Source organism: Camelus ferus, chromosome 5 (assembly GCF_009834535.1).
Source record: "Camelus ferus isolate YT-003-E chromosome 5, BCGSAC_Cfer_1.0, whole genome shotgun sequence".
Taxonomy (NCBI): domain Eukaryota; kingdom Metazoa; phylum Chordata; class Mammalia; order Artiodactyla; family Camelidae; genus Camelus; species Camelus ferus.
In genome coordinates, this window is record NC_045700.1 from 45,024,506 (window position 1) to 45,045,354 (window position 20,849).

General features: G+C 34.7%; 1 protein-coding gene across 2 annotated transcripts in view; it reads right to left on the reverse strand.

The window, feature by feature from the left end:
- Nucleotides 1–20,849, reverse strand: part of TLK1 (tousled like kinase 1) — a 127,415-nt gene that overhangs the window by 76,327 nt on the left and 30,239 nt on the right. For both annotated transcript variants that reach the window (XM_032479672.1, XM_032479671.1), the window contains exons 2-3: nucleotides 17,036–17,154; nucleotides 1,554–1,625 (exon numbers count right to left, since the gene is read on the reverse strand). In XM_032479672.1, the coding sequence (XP_032335563.1) occupies nucleotides 1,554–1,625; nucleotides 17,036–17,154 (191 nt within the window). The remainder of the gene's footprint in view (nucleotides 1–1,553; nucleotides 1,626–17,035; nucleotides 17,155–20,849) is intronic.

Here is a 20,849-nt window from a genome sequence, read left to right on the forward strand (position 1 = left end):
TTCAAATACTGCATCTATCCTATAACTTATATTAGAAATATGGATACCTATAAAGAACATGAAAATATATGTTCATTATAGGTGATCTAACTTTTACTACATTTTTCTATTTTAAAAAGTCTATTAAAAATACCAGGTCTGGTGAACAGAAAAGAGAAGCATCTAAAATTATTTCACTGTCCTTCGTGACATAAAAGCCTTTGAAAGAAGAGGCATGTGAAATTACTATTTAGACCTAAATCTGTGGAAATATCAAGAAATGTTCCAAAATCCAGGAAATATAAGGTGAAAACATTCTTGATATGGTTTTTGAAAAAAAAGTACTTTGATAAGATCTAAATCTGTAATTTTTAAGGACTTAATGTGTGTTAACTTGAAAAAAAAAACTAAACTGTGATAATCTGGTGCTACAGGGGCGACTAACGCTTACCTCAAGGGAACCTACTGCAGATAAAGTCCCGTCACTTGCACAGTCCTTTCAGCTGCCTGCCAGTTGTCTCTGTGGAAGGGAAAGCCTGATGAGTGAGAGCCCTATGCCATACTCCTTTGGAGTGTCAGGGTGCCTGCACAAAACTGCACAAGACTGTCTACCTAGAGATGCTTTCAATAACACAGGACTTAAAAAGATGCCACCTTTGATTATTCCCTTTCCACTGAACACCAAAGCCAAAGTAGCTGAGTTACTGGGTGCTAATGACCTATTGGTGTTACTGTCAAGATGATGTATCTACACTAACCCAGGCAAAAATAAAAGACTAAAATGGATCAAGTAGAAGTCAAGTAAACATTGAAAGAGGGGGAAAAAAACACAAAGACACAGACGCAAATGTTGAAAATTAAGTGACAGAACTCTATAATCTGAGAAGAGGAAACATTACAGGCTATATCCACAGAAAGTGAAGTTGCAGCAGCAACAAATGAACGTTAACACCCAAAGAACTTCCTGTCTGAACATTTCTAAAATGCCATCGAGAATATCCAGCTCAACATGAACTGTACCATGAATCCAAATACCTACTTATAAAGTTCCATGTGTTTTCTTAGTGGGGACAGTAAGTGGGTGGGAGGGGAGGGATTTTTCAGATATTTGAAAATATGTAAAAGTGAAAACCAACAGCATGAAATCCCATAAGAAATTCCAAAAAGAGAAAAAAATGCACATCTCTATCTCAGAAAGTAAATAAACCCCTCATCAGGACCAAACTAAGAAGGAAGTATAACAAGAAATAACAGAAAACTATGAAACAACATATTGCAAAAACCACATTCATCTCCTAGAATTATGAATGGCTAGGAACTTAAAATCTCTACACCACTAGTGCATAAGTTCAGGTACACAACCAAAGAAACTACATTTTCTTTCTAATGCGAAATAGTCTTTAGTCTAAATGCTGTGTTTCATAAGACAGAATAAAATGCTCCTACAAAAAACTTTAAAAGAATTAACCTTTTAGTACAAGGACTGAAGAAGGAAAAAAATTTTTTTAATTAAAAAGAAAAGGTGATTCCAGCTTTTACTTTAGTATCACCGTATTTTAAATGAAGTTACTTACCTCTGATTCTTTGTCACTCAAAGATCCCAAGCTTCCAAAACTGTGATTAGAGCTTTCATTATTTGTTGAGGCCTGTTAAAGATTTTTCAAAAGGTAAAAATTAGGAATAATTTTAAATGGAACATATTACAAAGTAAATAATCTATCTTCATAATTAAAAATAAGTATGATTTGCTTAAGCAAGGAAGACAAATGAAGTAAAAATAAGAAATACCAACCTCTTAACACTATAAGTATCTTAGAAAGTTTTATCAAATCAATTAAAGTTCTGCTGTATTTCAGAAACTGATTTGTGTTAAACTGATTTTTTAGAATATCAAATTCAGGAGTAAAGGAAATGGGCCATTGTTAGGATAACAAGGTCTCCTAAAATTACTACCCACTGTATAAAAACCAATGCTTCCTTTAACCAAAAGTATTATTTATTCTCCTTAACACCCATTTCAGTCTTCCATCATATCCATCTCATCCACTCCCCTTTGCCTCTTTTCATATTAACAAACCAGGCAATCTTTGGTTTTTGTTTGGTTGGGCTTAGCCTTTTAAGAAAATCTTCTTCTGTCCTGACTATTTTATAAGTGATTCACTCAAGAATTTCTACGTTTCCTTTCCAATATTTTTGAACTGTGACCAACAGAAATAAGCTATCACTCTGTAGGATGACATTTTCTATGTTTCCAGTATGTTTCTATGATGCTTATTATTCTGTGGACTTTTCTGGACCATCAGTACACTAGATCAATGTCTTACAGGAATGTTTAGACCAGAGGCTGACAGGCTATATAGCATATACGCCAAAGTATGAATGAACTTCATTTACAGGAAGGCCAGCTGATATTCCTGTTTCCCTTCAATATCTAAGAGTAGCTCCTAATTCTATTACAAGGTTGCAAGTTGGCCTACAGCTACCCTCAGACTGACTAATTTCCAAACTGATGACTCTGGGTCATTGCATATATGTCCAGTGCCACAGTGGACACTGTAAACGCTATTTTCAACACAAAAATAACACTGGAACTGATTAAAATTCAAGCACTATTTGGAGGAAGTTATAATCTAACGAGGACAAGATTATCAAACTTGAAACAGAGAACACCATAAATAGCAATTAGTAAGTGATAAATTAGAAAGATTCAGGGACAATGGAGGCAGGGCAACGTTTCTGAGCATGCGTAAATCCCTACATAAAAATATAAACCCCAAATCCACAAGCAACATTTACAACAAAACTAGGTGACATAAAAGAGCAAGTGAGTACAAATCACCAATAATTGCAGGACCTGCATAGTATGTGAGGAAGCAGAGGAAGCAGAAGGTGTCTCCCAAAACAGCAACAGCAAATTGACCAAAAGGTCATTCTGAGCACAAGCTGTAACTGGAAGGGTTTCTGTGCTTTTCAATAGTGACTAAGTGCAAGGGGTCCATGGTGAAATCTGAGTAAGTTGGAGCATTTTGCTTACATGAACTCTTAAAACTGATCCTTCACTAATGGTGTCACAAAGAGGATAAACTACTGGATGTGGAATCAAAACTGAACACATTAGATACAATGAAGACAGAGGAAAGAGAACAGTAGGGAAAGAAGCAAAGCATAGAAATCACAGAAAGCAAATGTCACACTTTTGAAGAGTGCTCAAAAACAACAGCAGAGGGAGCTCTGTAAGAAAAGTCATCCTAAACCACAAAAAAAGTAACAGAAAATGATGTAGGTCAATCCTATGAAGCTCTAAGAGAAAAAAGAGTAAGATACAGAATTATACCCTGAAAATAAAAGCGTATCAGGAATACACATCCACAACATAGGTGAAAATTATAATCTACTAATTCAAAATGAGCTAAAAGTCATTACAAGAATAACTTAGGACATGAAAGAACAACATAAATCAAATTTCAAAAAACTCAGTAATGTAAGGTAACAGAACTCAGGAAAACATCAGAGATTGAAAAAAAAAATTTCAGAAATGAAGATTAAGCCTGAATGAACACAAGATAAAATACATACAATAAACAATGCTTTAAGAGAACAAGAAGGTAAAAAAGAAACAGTTCTGAAATCAAAAGAAATGGAGAAATTAAAAGGATGAGAGAAAGCAGCAACTTAATGAACTAACAATGATCCAACATTCAGATATCAGAAGTCTTTAAAGAGCACTATCGTAAGAGAAAAAATAGTAAAAACTACAATTCAAGAAAACTTTCCTGAAAATTAAAAAAAGTTGAAACTACTGATTCAAGAAGCACCACGTTACACTCAAGAATTCAGTCTAGAAGGACAACATCAAAATTTTCAAAGGCAACACTTAATGCAAGAAGAAAACAGAGTAACAAATACCAGAAAATCAAGAAAACAAAATTTGAATAAAATACCTTATATTCAGTAAAATTGATTTTTAGCACACAGAGGACACAAATTGTTATCAAAATGCCAAAAAATTGGGAAATACTGCTCCCAAGAGCCCTTCCAAAAGAACCTCTAGAGAACAAGCTTTAGACAATCAAAATGAAAACTGTTTCAACCCAAGAACTGATGGTAAGCAATATTATTACTTACTTGTTGATAAATTTATATGGAACCACAGAAGTCCCAGAATTGTCAAAGCAATAATTGGGGAAAAAGAACAGAGCTCAAGGCATAACCCTCCTAGACAATACTAGAAAAACTACAGTAATCAAAACAGTGTGGTACTGGAACAAAAACAAGTGTATAGATCAATGGGATGGAATAGAGAGCCCAGAAATAAACCTACAAAACTATGGTCAATTAATCTTCAACAAAGCAGGCAAGAATATACAATGGAGAAAAGACAGTCTCTTCAGCAAGTGGTGCTGGGAAGACTGGACAGCTGCATGTAAATCAGTGAAGTTAGAACACTCCCTTATATACACACAAAAAAACAAAATGGCTTAAATGTAAGACATGACACCATAAAACTCCTAGAAGAGAACACAGGCAAAACATTCTCAGACATAAGTTGTAGCAATGTTTCCTTAGGTCAGTTTCCCAAGGCAACAGAAATAAATGGAAAAATAAATGGGACCTAATCAAATTTATAAGCTTTTGCACAGCAAAGGGAACCATAAACAAAATCAAGAGATAACCTACAGAATGGGAGAAAATATTTGGAAACAATGCAATAGACAAGGGATTAATTTCCAAAATATACAAACAGCTCATAAAACTTAATAACAAAAAACAAACAATCCAATCCAAAAAGAGGCAGAAGACCTAAAGAGATATTTCTCCAAAGAAGATATACACAGATAGCCAATAGGCACAATGAAAAGATGCTCAACATTGCTAACTGTGAGAGAAATGCAAATCAAAACTACATTGAGGTATCACCTCACACCAGTCAGAATGACCTGGTCTACATTAAAAAGTCTACAAATAAAAAATGCTGAAGAGAGTGTGGAGAAAAAGGAACCCTCCTACAGTGTTGGTGGGAATGTAAACTGGTGCAGCCACTATGGAGGTTCCTTAAAAAACTAAAAATAGACTTATCATACAATCCAGCAATCCCACTCCTGGGCATATATCTGGAGAAAACTCCAATTTGAAAAGATACATGCACCCCAACATTCATAGCAGCACTATTAGTCAAGACATGGAAACAGCCTAAATGTCCACCAACAGATGAATGGATAAAAAAGATGTGGTATACATATACAATGAATACTACTCAGTCATTAAAAAAAAAATGAAACAATGCCATTTGCAGCAACAAGGATGGAACTGGAGATTATCATACCAAGTGAAGTCAGAAAGAGGAAGACAAATACCATATGGTATCACTCATATGTGGAATCTAAAATATGATACAAATCAACTTACTTACAAAACAGAAATAGCCTAATAGACATAGAAAACAAGCATGGTTACCAGGGGGGAAGCAGGTGGGAAAGGATAAATTGGGAGTTCAAAATTTGCAGATACTAACTAGTACATATAAAATAGATAAACAACAAGTTACTGTTGTACAGCACAGGGAACTATATTCAATATTCTGTAATAAACTGTAACAAAAAAAATATATATGTGTATGTGTGTGTGTTATACCAGAATCACTTTGCTGTACACCAGAAACTAATACACATTGTAAATCAACTATACTTCAATAAAAAATTGTTTTTAAAGATTAAATAAGAAATACAAGGAAGAGAGTATAACATTTAATGGCTAAATGCATACAAAGCTGTTAATAATACAATTTAAAAAAACTTTGGAATGAAAATTTATGGAAAGCACAAACAAAAGAATTTTTAACTGTTTTCAATAATCTCTTTGGTCATTGTGATAGTACACAAATTGTTATTTTGAGACTGCTGTGTATATGAGACATAGAAAGGAGTAAATGTATAGAATAGACAAACCAGTTCACACTGTATAGCACAGGGAACTATATTTGGTATCTTGTAGTAACTTAGGTGAAAAGGAATTTGAAAATGAATATATGCAGGTTCATGTACACTATGCTGTACACCAGAAACTAAAACCAACACAGTACACTGGCTATACTTCAATAAAAATATATACATACAAAAAAAAGTTCTTACACTCAAGGAACTTAAATTCTAAAAAAAAAAAGAAAAAAAGAAAGAAAAAGAAAGGAGTAAATGATGCACACACATAATGTACATATGTCAAGCTCTGTGACATTGCCAAGGCAAAGTCTGACCTTGTTTATTATGGTGGTGACCAACAAACCTTCCATTTTAAAGGCACATTTTCTCTTTTATAATTAATAACTAATGTATAGGATGAAGCTTTCAGACTTTGTAAATATGTTGTTGTCCAAAACATTTTACTAAATTATTTTAGCATTCATTGATGATCCTTACCTTAATCAATAATTACACTGGGAAATATTAAAAGTTGGTTTTCTGATTCTACATTAATGTTGACACACTTCTAAGAGACTACCACATAACAACAAACATACTTAGCTTGGTTCCTAAGTACCACTCCCCACTAAAATAAAGCAGGGCTCTTTGAAAAGATCTGTTCATGTTCATCACTGAGACCACAGTGATAACTAGAGAGAGATGGCAGAAATGTGTATGTGTACATGAGCACAAATTTGGCAAAAGTGTTGACATGTCTTAAATCTAGATAAAGAGTATGCAAGTATTCTTTGTAAAATGTTTTCAACTTTTCTACAGGTATAATATTTTTTTCAAAGTAAAAGGATGTTTAAAAGGGGGGGGGGGACCCTGAAGGATGTATAAATATCAGTTTGAGAGAACAGAAATCAATGAGTAGAGGGTCATCATAATACTAAAATTAGAATATGTAACTTTAAAACATCAGGAAAAACTCCATTTGTCCAGTGGAAAGCAATGAGTGGAAGGGACTAAAAGTAAAGTAAAATTAGAAAACACCAGACAACAGACGATAGATAGCAGGACCAAGTCAATAAATAAAAATAATTATAATAAATGTAATGGACTAAACCCATCACTTAAAGAGATTAAAATGCTTGTATTCCATCAAAAGAGAGAGAGAGAGAAAGAGGGAGAGAGAGACATGCTGTCTAAAAGAAATATATTTAAAAAGAATAAAAAAGAAAAATCATATACCTAAAACAATTATGAACAGAAAGAAAACTGAGGTTAGTATTCTTAAGATTTGAAAAAATGCTTAAAAAAATAATTATAGTCCTAAAAGGAAAAGCAGAGTAAGACACATGCATGTAAAAATAAAACCCCAAAACACATGAGGCAAAAACTGATAAAATGTTAAGCTGAAATACATAAATCAATAATCATAATTAAAGATTTTAAAATAACCTCCTCAGAAAAAGACAGCTCGAGCTGACAATACAGGGAGATTTCTAAGATCTGAACAAGTAAGAGCTATTGGATATGAAATATTTATATATTTAGCCACAAAAGCATTAAAATATTCAGGAATTAGCCCAAATATAAAAACCTAGCCAAATATTAAGAACTCTACAGGGAGAAATGAATAAATGGAGAGACATTTCACGTACTTGGATGGGACAACCTAATCTTATAAAGATTTCAGTACTCCCAAAATCAATCTATAAATTCAATGCATTCAGAATAAAAATTCCATTTGACTCTTAAGGAAAGAGATTCAAATAAGTTATGACAGAAGAATAAGATCCAAATGCTAACAAGTAAATGAAGAGATGCTCCAATTTTACATAAGGGAATAAAGATCCAGAACTAATTAAATCAACCTTACAAAAGATTAAAGGAGCCTGACATGGGGCTCTATCATATAAAGATATACCAAAATACAACAGTATTTTTTTTTCAATGTTTTACTGGGACAAAAACAGAGAGACCACTGAAAATATAACAGAAATTTCAGAGACAAACTGGTATATATTACATGGCAACTTAATATATGATACAGGGGGTGTCACAAATCAGTGGAAAAATATGGATGATTTGAGAAGCACTGTGGAAAAAACTGGTTCACTAATGGAGAAAAATAAAACTGTACCTCTATCAATACTGTGTAAAGGAAGGACTAAAGAGCAAATACAGAAGTAAAACTATAAAATTACACAGAACTCTAGAATATCTTTGTGCCCCAGGGGTGGGGAAGAAATGTTTAACCTTTAGAATATCATCAGAATCCACTGGACCAATTTTACTTTTTTAGCTTCTTTTCCAAGTAATTCTAACTATTTGTAATAATTACTATTTCACAAATTTTATTTTTTCTTAGGGATCATCCAATGCATAAAAAAAAATGTATTTTTAATAGAATAAAACACATTCTACCTTGTAATTAATTACCCTTTCATAAATCTAAAACATTATGGGATCTTATCTTATTCTTCTTATATTTTATTATTATATCATCCTAGGAACTCATCATTACTCACCACTGTTCATCAATTACTACGAACTATGCTAAAACAAACAAACGAAAACCACTAAAATAAAAAGAAAATGAAGAATGATGGTATGAGAGGCAGAATAATGACCCCCAATGGTGCCAATGCCCTAATTCCCAGAACCTGTGAATATTGTTTTAAATGGCAAAAGGGACTTTGCAGATGTGATTAAGGGTAAGAATTTTTGAGATGGGGAAATTATAATAGATTATCCAGATTGGGTGGGCCCAATACAATCACATCAGTACTTAAAAGTAAAGAACTCTTCTAGGCTATGGTACAAGAGATGTGACTTCTGAAGAGTAAGAGATCCAACATTGCTGGCTTTGAAAACAGAGGAAGGAGACCACCAGCCAAGAAATGCAGGAAGCCTCTCAAAGCTGGAAAAGGCAAGGCAAAAGATCCTCCCCTAGAGTCTCCAGAAAGGAATGCATCCCTGAAGACACCCTGATTTTATTCCAGTGAGACCAGTGTCAGACTTTTGACCCTGAAAGACCCATAAGATAATAAATCTGTACTGTTTTGAGCATCTTATTAGTAATTTATTATAGTAGAAATAGAAAAACAATACAGATTTAATGACCTAAAAGGAGGATGCAATAGTGAAGTAAATCATAATCTTTCAGTTATCTTCTTGCTTTCCCAAAGTACTGCATCATCTTTCTAAAATGTATAAATGACTAAAAAACCACCTTTGTACTTTGATTTTAGCCTTCACAGACTCCAGTTGAGAATTAAGAAATTTTCACTTTCCAAGGTGGTCAAGAGAAGAAAATTAAAGAGGAAGGCAATTTATAATTATTAGATAAATCAGTACACATGACGTATGTAGATAAACAGATAACAGCACCTAAAACTGATGATGGTGACACTGACTATGCAAGTAAAATCTCAGAGTCTTCAAATGACATTATCTAGATGACTTTTCTAAAATTCAAGAATCAGTGGATTTCTGGTCAAGATGGCAGAGTAGTAGGACAATGAGCTCGCCTCTCCTCATGACCACAAAAAACCACAACCAACTACTAAACCACCATTGGGGGAAAAAAAAAAGACTGAAACCTATCAAAAAGAAATCCTCTTCACTGAGACACAAAGAGAGGGAACCTCAGAGTGATGGTAGGCGGGGCGTGCTCACAATATAATTGGGTCCCATACCCCCTGAGTGGGTGACCCACAAGCTGAATAATTAAGTTGCAGAGGCCCTTCCACAGGAGTGAAAGTTCTGAGCCCCATGTCAGCCTCCCGAGCCCAGGATTCCAGCACTGGGAGGAGACCCCAAAGCATCTGGTTTTGAAGGCCAGCAGAACTTAACTCCAGGAGCCTCGCAGGACTGGGGGAAACAGAGACTTCACTCTCTTGGGAAGGGCACACAGAATTTCATGCATGCCAGATCCAGGAATAAAGGCAGTGATTTCACAGGAACCTGGGCCAGACCTACCTGTTAGTTTTGGAAGGTCTCCTGCGGAGGTAGAGGGCAGCTGTGACTTACCCTGGGGACATAAAAACTGGTGGTGGACAGGACATTCGGGGACTGTTTCCCTACATGAGCTTTCCTGGAGGCTGACATATTGATTGGATCATTAGCACCAAGACCTAGCCCCACCCAACAGCCTGTAGGCTTAAATGCTGAGAAGCCTCAGGCCAAACAACATACTGGGTGGGAACTCAGCCCCACCCATCAGCAGTCTTCCTGACCCCACAGCCTCTAGGCATGCCCCTACCCACCAAAGGACCAGGACTAAGTTCCACCCAGCAGTGGGCAAGCACCAACTCCTCCTGCCAGGAAACCTGCATAAGCCTCTAGTCCAGCCTCACCCACCAGGGGGCAGATACCAGAAATAAAAAAACAACAATCCCAAGGTTTGTGGAAGGAATCAGCAAACACAGGCCAGACACTACTCTGGGACCAGCTGGACCCTGGCCCTTGGGAGACAACAGAGAAGTGTACTGATGGAACTCTTAAGACATATTCCACAGATGGGCACTTCTCCAAGGTCAAGAAACAAACCTACCTAAAAATACAAATAGAAAATTAGACAATATGAGCCAGCAGAGAATATCTTCCAGGCCCAGGCATAAGATAAATCCCAGAAGAAATAAGTGATGAGGAGATAGGCAATCTATCAGAGAAAGATTTTAGTGTAATGATGAAGATGTTCAGAGAACTCAGGAGAAGTACAGATACACAGAGGGAAGTGTTCGGCAAAGAGTTAGAAAATATAAAGAATATTCAAACAGAGTGAAAGAATACAATTACTGAAATGAATAACAGACTAGAAGGAACCAAGAATAGACTAAACGAGGGAGAACAAAAGAACAACAGGTAAGTGAACTAGAAGACAGATTACTGGAAATCACTACCAAAGAAGAAAAAACAAAAACGAAAAGAAATGAGGACAGTTTAAGAGAACTCTGGGATAACATGAAGCGCACAAATATTCATATTATAGGGGTCCAGAATAAAAGAGAGAGAAAGAAACTGAGAAAATATTCCAAGACATAATAGCCAAAAACTTCCCTAACTTGTGAAAGGAAACAGTCACCCAAGTCCAGGAAGCACAGAGAGTTCCACAAAGGATTAATCCAAAGAGGAACACACTGAGACACATAGTAATCAAACAAACAAAAATTAAGGATAATGAGAAAATATTAAAATCAGTAAGAGAAAAGCAACAAATAACATACAAGGGAATTCCCATAAGGTTATCAGCTGAATCTACAGACCAGAAGGGAGTGGCACAATATCCTTAAAGTGATGAAAGGGAAGAACTTACAACGAAGAATACCCTATCCTGAAGGCTCTCATTGATTTGATGGAGAAACCAAAAGCTTCATAGATAAACAAAAGATAAAAGAACTCAGAACCACCAAACCAGCTTTACAACAAATGTTAAATGAACTTCTCCAGTCATCAAACCACAAGAAAAGACAACAAAAAGAGAGGGGGAAAAAAAAACAAAAAAAAGACCTACAAACAAACCCAAAACAATCAACAAAATGGCAATAAGAACATACTTTTCAATAATTACCTTAAAAGTAAATGGATTAAATGCTCCAACCAAAAAGCACAGACCGGCTGAACAAAAACAAGACCCATCTGTATGCTGTCTACCAGAGACTCACTTCAGAGCTAGAGACACATGCAGGCTGAAAGAAAGGGGATAGAAAAAGATATTCCATGCAAACAGAAACCAAAAGAAACCTGGAGTAGCAATACTTATATCAGACAAAATGGATCTTAAAATAAAGATAGTTACAAGAGACAAAGAAGGACACTACATAATGCTCAAGGGATCAATCCAAGAAGAAGATATAACAACTATAAATACATATGCACCCAACACAGGAGCATCTCAAAAAGGAGAAGTCGACAATAACACGGTAATAGTGGGGGACCTTAACACCCCACTTACACCAATGGACAGATTATCCAGACAGAAAATCAGTAAGGAAATACAGGCCCTAAACGACACATTAGACCAGGTGGACTGAATTAATATCTATAGGGCATTCCATCCGAAAGCAACAGAATACATGTTCTTCTCAAGTGCACGTGGAACATTCTCCAGAATCTATCACATGTTGGCTCACAAAGCAACCCTCAGTAAATTTAAGAAAATTAAAATCATACCGGGTATCTTCTCCAAATGCAATGCTATGAGGTTAGAAATCAACTATCAGAAAAAAACGGAAAAAACTGCAAACATGTGGAGGCTAACCAATATGCTACTAACTAACCAATGGATCACTGAAAAAAAATCAAAGAGGAAATCAAAAAAATCTAGAGGCAAATGAAAATGAAAACACAACAATCCAAAATCTCTGGCACCCAGGTGACAGGGCTGGAGTGTGTTAAGTGGGTGGTTTTGACTGCTTAGATTTTTCCTTTTTGGTGTAATGTTTTACAAATCCTTTAGCCTGAGAACTAATGTTAATTGCCTTAAATAAATTAATAAAAATCTAAAAAAAACAAAACCCCCAAACCTTCAGGATGCAGCAAAAGCAGTTCTAAGAGGGAATTTTATAGCAATACAGGCCTACTTCAAGAAACAAGAAAAATCTCATATAAACAACCTAACCTTACACCCAAAGCAGCTAGAGAAAGAAGCACAAACAAAACCCAAAGCTGGCAGAAGAAATCATAAAGATCAGAGCAGAAATAAATGAAACAGAGGCTAAAAAAACAATTTAAAAAAAGGTCGATGAAACTAAAAGCTGGTTCTTTGAAAAGGTAAACAAAATTGATAAACCTTCAGTCAGACTCATCAAGAAAAAAGGGAGAGGGCCCAAATTAATAAAATCAGAAATGAAAAAGAAGTCACAACTGACACCACAGAAATACAAAGGATCATAAGAGACTACTATGAGCAACTATACACCAACAAAAAGGACAACCTAGAAGAAACAGACAACTTCTTAGAAAGGTATAAAGTATAATTTGCCAAGACTGAATATGGAATAGAAAATATGAACAGATGAATTACCAGTACTGAAACTGAATCAGTAATTATAAAATCCCCAACAAACAAAAGTCCAGGTGACTTCACAAGCGAATTCCACCAAATATATAGAGAAGAGTTAATACCTATCCTTCTTAAACTATTTCAAAAAATTGCAGAGGAAGGAACACTTCTGAACTCATTCTTTAAGGCCACCATCACCCTGATACCAAAACCAAACAAAGATATCACAAAAAAAGAAAATTACAGGCCAGTATCTCTTATGAATAAAGATGCAAAAATCCTCAGCAAAATACTTGCAAATCAACCCCAACAATGCATCAAAAGGATTACACACGATGATCAAGTGGGATTAATCTCAGGGATGCAAGTTTTTTTCAATATCCACAAATCAATCAATGTGATACACAACATTAACAAATTGAAGAATAAAAACCATATGATCATCTTAATAAATGGAGAAAAAGCTTTTGATAAAATTCAACATCTATGTATGATAAAAACCCTCCAGAAAGTGGGCACAGAGGAAACATACCTCAACATAATAAAGGCCATGTATGACAAACCCACAGCTAACATCATACTTAATGGGGAAAAGCTGAAAGCATTCCCTCTAAGATCAGGAACAAGACAAAGATGCCTACTCTTGCTACTTTTATTCGACATAGTTTTGGAAGTCCTAGACATAGCAATCAGAGAAGAAAAAGAAATAAAGGGAATCCAAATTGGAAAAGAAACAGTAAAACTGTCACTGTTCATAATACTATACATAGAAAACCCAAATGAAGTGACCAGAAAACTACTAGAGCTCATCAATGAATTTGATAAAGATGCAGAATACAAAGTTAATATACAGAAATCAGTTGCATTTCTGTACAATAACAATGAAATAGCAGAAAAAGAAATTAAGGAAACAGTCCCATTTACCATCACACCAAAAGAAAAATACAGTACCTAGGAATAAACCTACCCAAGGAGGCAAAAGACCTGTACTCTGAAAACTGTAAAACACAGATGAAAGAAATTGAAGATGACATAAACAGATGGAAAGATATACCACGTTCTTGGATTGGAAGAATTAATATTGTTAAAATGGCCATACTACTCAAGGCAATATGCAGATTCAATGCAATCCCTATCAAATTACCAATGACATTTTTCACAGAGCTGGAACAAGAAATGTTAAAATTTTATGGAAACACTAAAGACCCTGAACAGCCAAAACACTCTTGAAAAAAGAACACAGCTGGGAGACTCACTCCCTGACTTCAGACTATACTACAAAGCTACAGTAATCAAAACAGTATGGTACTGGCACAAAACAGACACACAGGTCAATGGAACAGGATAGAAAGTCCAGAAATAAACCCATGTACTTATGGTCAATTAATCTATGACAAAGGAGGCAAGAATATACAATGGAGAAAATACAGTCTCTTCAACAAGTGTTGGGAAGGCTGGACAGCCACCTTTCAAAGACTGAAATTAGAACACACATGACTTAAATTTAAGACCAGACACTATAAAACTAGAGGAAAACATTCACAAAACACTCTGACGTAAATCATAGCAGTATTTTTTTCGAACCAGCTCCTAGAGTAATGGAAATAAAAGCAAAAATAAACAATTGGGATCTAATTAAACTTAAAAGCCTTTGCACAGCTATGGGTACCATCGACAAAATGAAAAGACAACCCACAGAATGGGAGAAAAGATTTGCAAATGATGCAACTGACAAGGGACTAATTTCCAAAATACACAAACAGCTCATACAGCTTAATATATATAAAAAAAGCAACCAATCAAAAAATGAGCAGAAGACTTAAATAGACAATTCTCCAAAGACATCCAGATGGCCAACAAGCACATGAAAAGATGCTCAACACCACTAATTGTTAGAGAAATGCAAATCAAAGCTACAATCAGATATCACCTCACACCAGCCAGGATGGCTATCATTAGAAAGTCCATAAACAATAAATGCTGGAGATGGTGTGGAGAAAAAGGAACTCTCCTACACTGTTGGTGGGAATGTAAATTGGTGCAGCCACTATGCAGGACCACATGGAGGGTCTCTAAAAAACTGTAACTAGACTTACCATATGATCCAGCAATCCCACTCCTGGGCATATATCCAGAGAAAAATATAATTCAAAAAGACTCATGCACCCCAATGTTTGCAGCAGCACTATTTACATTAGCCAAGACATGGAAACAATCCAAATGTCCACTGACTAATGACTAGATAAAGAACATGTGGTGTATGTATATATACAAGGGAATACTACTCATTCATAAGAAAAGAATGAAATAATACCATTTGCAGCAACATAGGTAGACCTGGCGATTCTCATTTGAAGTGATGTCAGAAAAGAGAAAGAAAAATATCATATAATATCACTCATATGCAGAATCTAATAAAAAAAAAAGGACACAAAAGAACTTATCTACAAAATAGAAACAGACTCACAGACATAGAAAACTTATGATTTCCAAGTGTAAAGGGAGTGGGAAGGAATAAATTGGGAATTTGAAATTTACCCCTCTTGGGGAGTGATGGAAATGTTAGCTACCTTGATTGTGGTGGTGGTTTCATTAGTGTATACTTCTATCAAAATTCATCAAACTCTACATCTGAAATATGTGCAGTTTACCATACAGGAATCATACCACAATAAAGGTGTGAAAAATTTAAAAACAAACCAAAAAACCCAACAACAACAACAAGAATCAATTAATCAATAAATTGGTCAATACATGTCTAAGAAAAGAAAGGAAACATTCTCATCAATCAGTCATCCAATTGAAGGACTACATCACATAACATTCTGCAACAAGAAAAAACCTGGACCATCTCATTATGTTCAAAGGACATAGGACAATATCCTTCGTCTTTTATGATGTTTGTGCACCAAGATTTACTTGATACAAGAGGTTTTAGTATGTTTAAATTCATATTAAAATTTCTAAGAAAGTTGGTTTTCATTACACTTTTATTCCCATTGCTATAAATTAGTGGTAAAATAACTTAAAATATAAACACAGCAAAAGGGTCTATTTGACCCAGATGGTTAATGATGATGACTGTTTTTCTTAGTATACCAAGAGTTAGGCAAAACTTCAGAGGTAAAGAATGTAAGGCAAAAAACTGATGAATTCAAATACGACAGAATTAGAGTTCTGTACAATGATGGACATCATGAATAAAGTTAATAGACACAACAAAATGGGAGAAGTTATTTGTATTATATACAACCAACATGGAATTAACATGTAGAATATACAAGGAACATGGGAAAATCAGTTTGAAAAAGAAAGATTTAATCCTGACAGAAAAAAAAAAAAGGCAAAGAATTGTAACAATTATAAGAGACTCCCAGGAAGCTAACAAGCATATGAAGAAATGCTCAAAATAACTGATATTAAGTAAGACAATGATATATTATTTTATCCCTACTGGACTATCAAAAATGACAAATCTGATGATGTCAAATGTTTCTAGGATATAGAGATAGAGAAATACTTATGCATTATGCTGAAAGTGCAGATTAGTTTTCTGTAACTGTTCTGAATATCAATCTTGCACTATTTATTCAATTTGAATCTACACATACCCTACACCCTAAAAATTCTGCTCTTGGGAATATATCCTAACTAAATGCTCACAAGGTTCCATAAGGAAACAAGTACAAGAAATTTACTGCAGCGTGAGGCAGTGAGGAGTTGAAGACAACCTGATGTCTATCACTGGAAAGCCTTACACATACGCTATTAATTTTATGCAGCAGTTAGAAGTGGTGGATTAGTGTACAGAAAGAAACATACACAGATAGGAACATGTGTGACAGGGGCAAGGAAGAAACAAAGTACAGGAAAGGTAAAAATTATGTAATGGGAGAAAGGCAGTACAGTCTAAAATTCCTTTTTACCCCAAAACCTATTACGCTGTATTACCAACATAATGCCCCTGGAATATGTTATATTTGAAGTCAGTTATATAAACACTGAATTTTTTCCTATATATTATAAAAATTATAGTAAGTTATAATTTGTTGTTAAGTACATATGTAGGGATCCTCTACAAAATACATTTTATATCATTTAATGTAAGGAAAAAATGTCAAATAAAGATTACAGTTTTACTCACTTTAGCTCCAACACTGCAACTACCCGTGCTCCCAGTGCTTCCACTTGCAACTCCTGTGAATCTAGCTTCCAATAATTCTTGCCTTCTTGGATCCAGACTATGAAGTTCATCCATTGCACCTATTAAGAAAACAAAAAATACATACACATATATATATCTCTATATACACACATCACTATATATACATACATATATATGTATGTATATATATAGTTAGTTGAGATGTAAATATAAACTTAATGAACGAATTCTAAAAACAGATGAAAGTAAGGACTTAAAGATTTTTATAATGTCCACACTCATTTATCAAAACCACTTATGGTGGACTTCCAACACTTTTGACTACAATCCATAGTAAGAAATGTATTTCCCACCCAACTCAGTATATACTTACATACATATATTAAAGGTTCCACAAATACTTCTTATTTAGTGCACTCCAATATTTAGTTCTAGTCTATTCTAGTCCATTAAAAAAAGAAAAACACTGGTTGTGAGCTATTAAATTGATAAGCCATTAATAGATGCAGGTCCACAGTTTGAAAAATACCACTTCTCATAGTGTAATCTTCCTAGTTTTTATACAGAATTTTGGCACTAAGTCATATTAATTATTTTGCTTATATATACATTATCTGACTATATTTTAAACAGGGTAAGAGTGTTGTATTACTGTCACATCCCAAAGATTTTTTTATACAGTTGATAGTTTCAAACTGTTTTTTTTGTACAGTTGATAGTTTCTATCAAGTAGATGAAAAACACACTTATATCAAGCAGATCACTGAGGTAACACCTATTGTTAAACAATAACCCTGAGAATTAAGGGGGGAAAATTAGCATTCTCATGTAATTGCCACTATGCAGACTGAAGTATCACAAATTCTAGCTAAAGTTCCATTAAACGTTTAAAAATTCTTGTATCCATGTCTGCTAATTCTCTACTGATACAGCTTCAGAACTGACACAGATGAGTGGTTATCAATGGGAGCAGGGAGGATGTCATCAAAATCCAGAATCATATGTGGAACACTTTCAAAGTACACTAGACCCCTTCCATACACCCTGACACTCCTCTCCCAACGGTTAAGAGCTATTCCTATAAACTTTACCCTTTAAAGTTCCCTTCATTACCTTCCATCTCCATCTGGATAGAGGACTAGATGGAAAATGGTGATCCTTCCATGTTTATTAGCATTCCTGTACCTGCAGATATCTTCCTATCTACCCCTCCTTCTATCTCAGACAAAAAGGAAACTACCTTCAAAAAACTGGTGCCTTCAACTCTTGCTTTTGATCTCATTCCTTTTTGATATTCAAGGGATCTTGTATTTGCATGTATCCCGTTTTGTATCTTTTCCGTCCTTGCCTCCTTCTACCTCATTTACGTCTTTAAGAAAAATAAACAAACACTTTAGAGCTTAAACTTCATGCTATTATCACTTAATTCTTTCCTTAAACACGACTTATTAACACTCGCCTCCTTAGGTCCCTGGAATCTGGTTTCTATAAGCATACTCCTAACAATGTACTTTCAAGTATCATCAATACTTACTTTTTCTGATCCTGCTATTATATCAGAAACAGTCACTGTCAGATGATAGATTGAAAAAGGATCTGATTTTTTTCCCATTTCCTTTAGTGTTTTGACAAACAGAAGCGTTTAATTCTAATTTATCTATTTATGGTTATTGTTGTTCTATTTTTCCAAGAAAACTTTGCACGCCTCAAAGTAAAAAATATAATCTTTGTAAGTTTTATATTTTTCTGCTAAGGTCTATGATTTACCCTAAATTAACATTTGTATATGGTAATAGGCCAAGGATTTTTCTCCCATGTATTTTTCCTGTCTTATTACCATCATTCACTAAAAAACAAAAAAGCAAAATTCTGCATCCACCAATAAACAGTCTTGGTGGCTTTGTCAAAAGTCAAAAAAAAAAAAAAAAAGTATATGATACTGGTATAAAGACAGACATAAAAACCAATGGAATAAAACAGCCCAGAAATAAGAGTACCAAGACCATTCAACGCGAAAAGGACAGTCTTTTCAACAAATGGTATGAGGAAAACTGGACATTCACATGCAAAAATATTAAGTTGGACGCTTAACACAAAAAACAAAACTTAACTAAAATGGATCAAATACTTATACATAAGACCTAAAACTATGAAACTCTTGGAGGAAAACATAGGTGGAAAGTTTTACAACACTGAATTTGGCAATGATTTCTTAGATATGAAACCAAAAGCTCAGGCAACAAGCAAAGAAATAGGTAAGCTGGACTTCATCAAAACTAAAAACTTCTGTGCACCAAAGGACACTATCAAGAAAGTGAAAAGGCAGCCCACAGAATGGGAGAAAATATCTGAAAGTCACATATCTCATAGTGGATTATTTGCAGACTATATAAAGAAATCCTATAACTCAACAACAACAAAATTTTTTTTAAATGGGCTAAGAGCTGAATAGGTATTTCTCCAAAGATAGACAACTGGCCAATAAACACATGAAAAAGAGCCCAATATAATTAATCCTTAGGGAAATGCACATCAAAGCCACAATGAAATACCACTTCATATCCATTAGGATGGCTATTATTAAAAAACAGAAAATAACAAGTGTTAGCAAGGATGTGGAGAAGTTTTAACCCGTGCGTGTTGTTGGTGGTGATGTAAACTGGTGCACAGCCACTGTGAAAAACAGTCGTGGTTCCTCAAAAAATTAAATGTAGAATTACCACATGACCCAGAAAGTTCACCCACAGAAGTGAAGGAAAGACTCAAGAAGATATTTGTACATCCATGTTGATACCAGCATTATTCCCAATAGCCAAAAGGTAAGAGCACCCTAAGCATCCATCAATGAATGAATGGATAAACAAAATGTGGTATATACATAAAATGGAATATTAATCTGTGTTAAAAATGAAGGAAATTTTGACAAAGGCTACAATATAGGTGAACACTGAAGACATTATGCTATGTGAAATATACCAGACACAAAAGGACAAATCTGTATGATTCCACTTATACGTGATTCCTAGAGTAGTCAAATTCACAGAAAGCAGAATGGTGGATGCCAAGGGCTGAGGGGCATGGTGGAATAGGGAGTTAAGTGTAATGGGTACAAAGGTTTGGCTGGGGAAGATAAAAAATTTCTGGAGGTACGGTGGTGATGGTAGTACAACAATGTGAATGTATTTAACACCACTGAACCTACACTTAAAAATGGTTAAAATGGTAAACTTCATTTATGTACATTTTATAATTCTTAAAAATAATTTTTAAAAAAGAAAAAGATAAATTGGACTTCATCAAAAATTTTAATTTGCTAGTTCAAAAGACACAGTTATAAAAGTGAAAAGGCAAGCAAGAGACTGAGAGAAAATGTTTGCAAAACATGTATATGCTATATATACTATGTCTATTCTTTGGCTTGGAAACTGGTTGTTGGCTTACTAGAATTTAGCAGGGAAGATGAGGACATCAGCCCCTACTTTGACCTGCACCAGGCTAACAATGTGGTATTTTGTTTCCCATTGTTTTTGTTTCTTAGATGCACAGCTTCCTCTAGGACCTCAACCATCTCCATGAGGTCTTAGAGGAAGCTATACACCTAACAATTAGTTTCTAATCAAAAACCCTTAGTATAAGTCCCAACCTCACTGTAGTCCTTAATACCATCTAACAAGTTTTTATGACACTTTAAAGATACAATATATACAAGAGCCCCTGGTATAACTCCTTACACATAACAGACACTTAACAAATATTAGTGTACCTGTCTAAAAACCTAACCTTGAATTCTAGA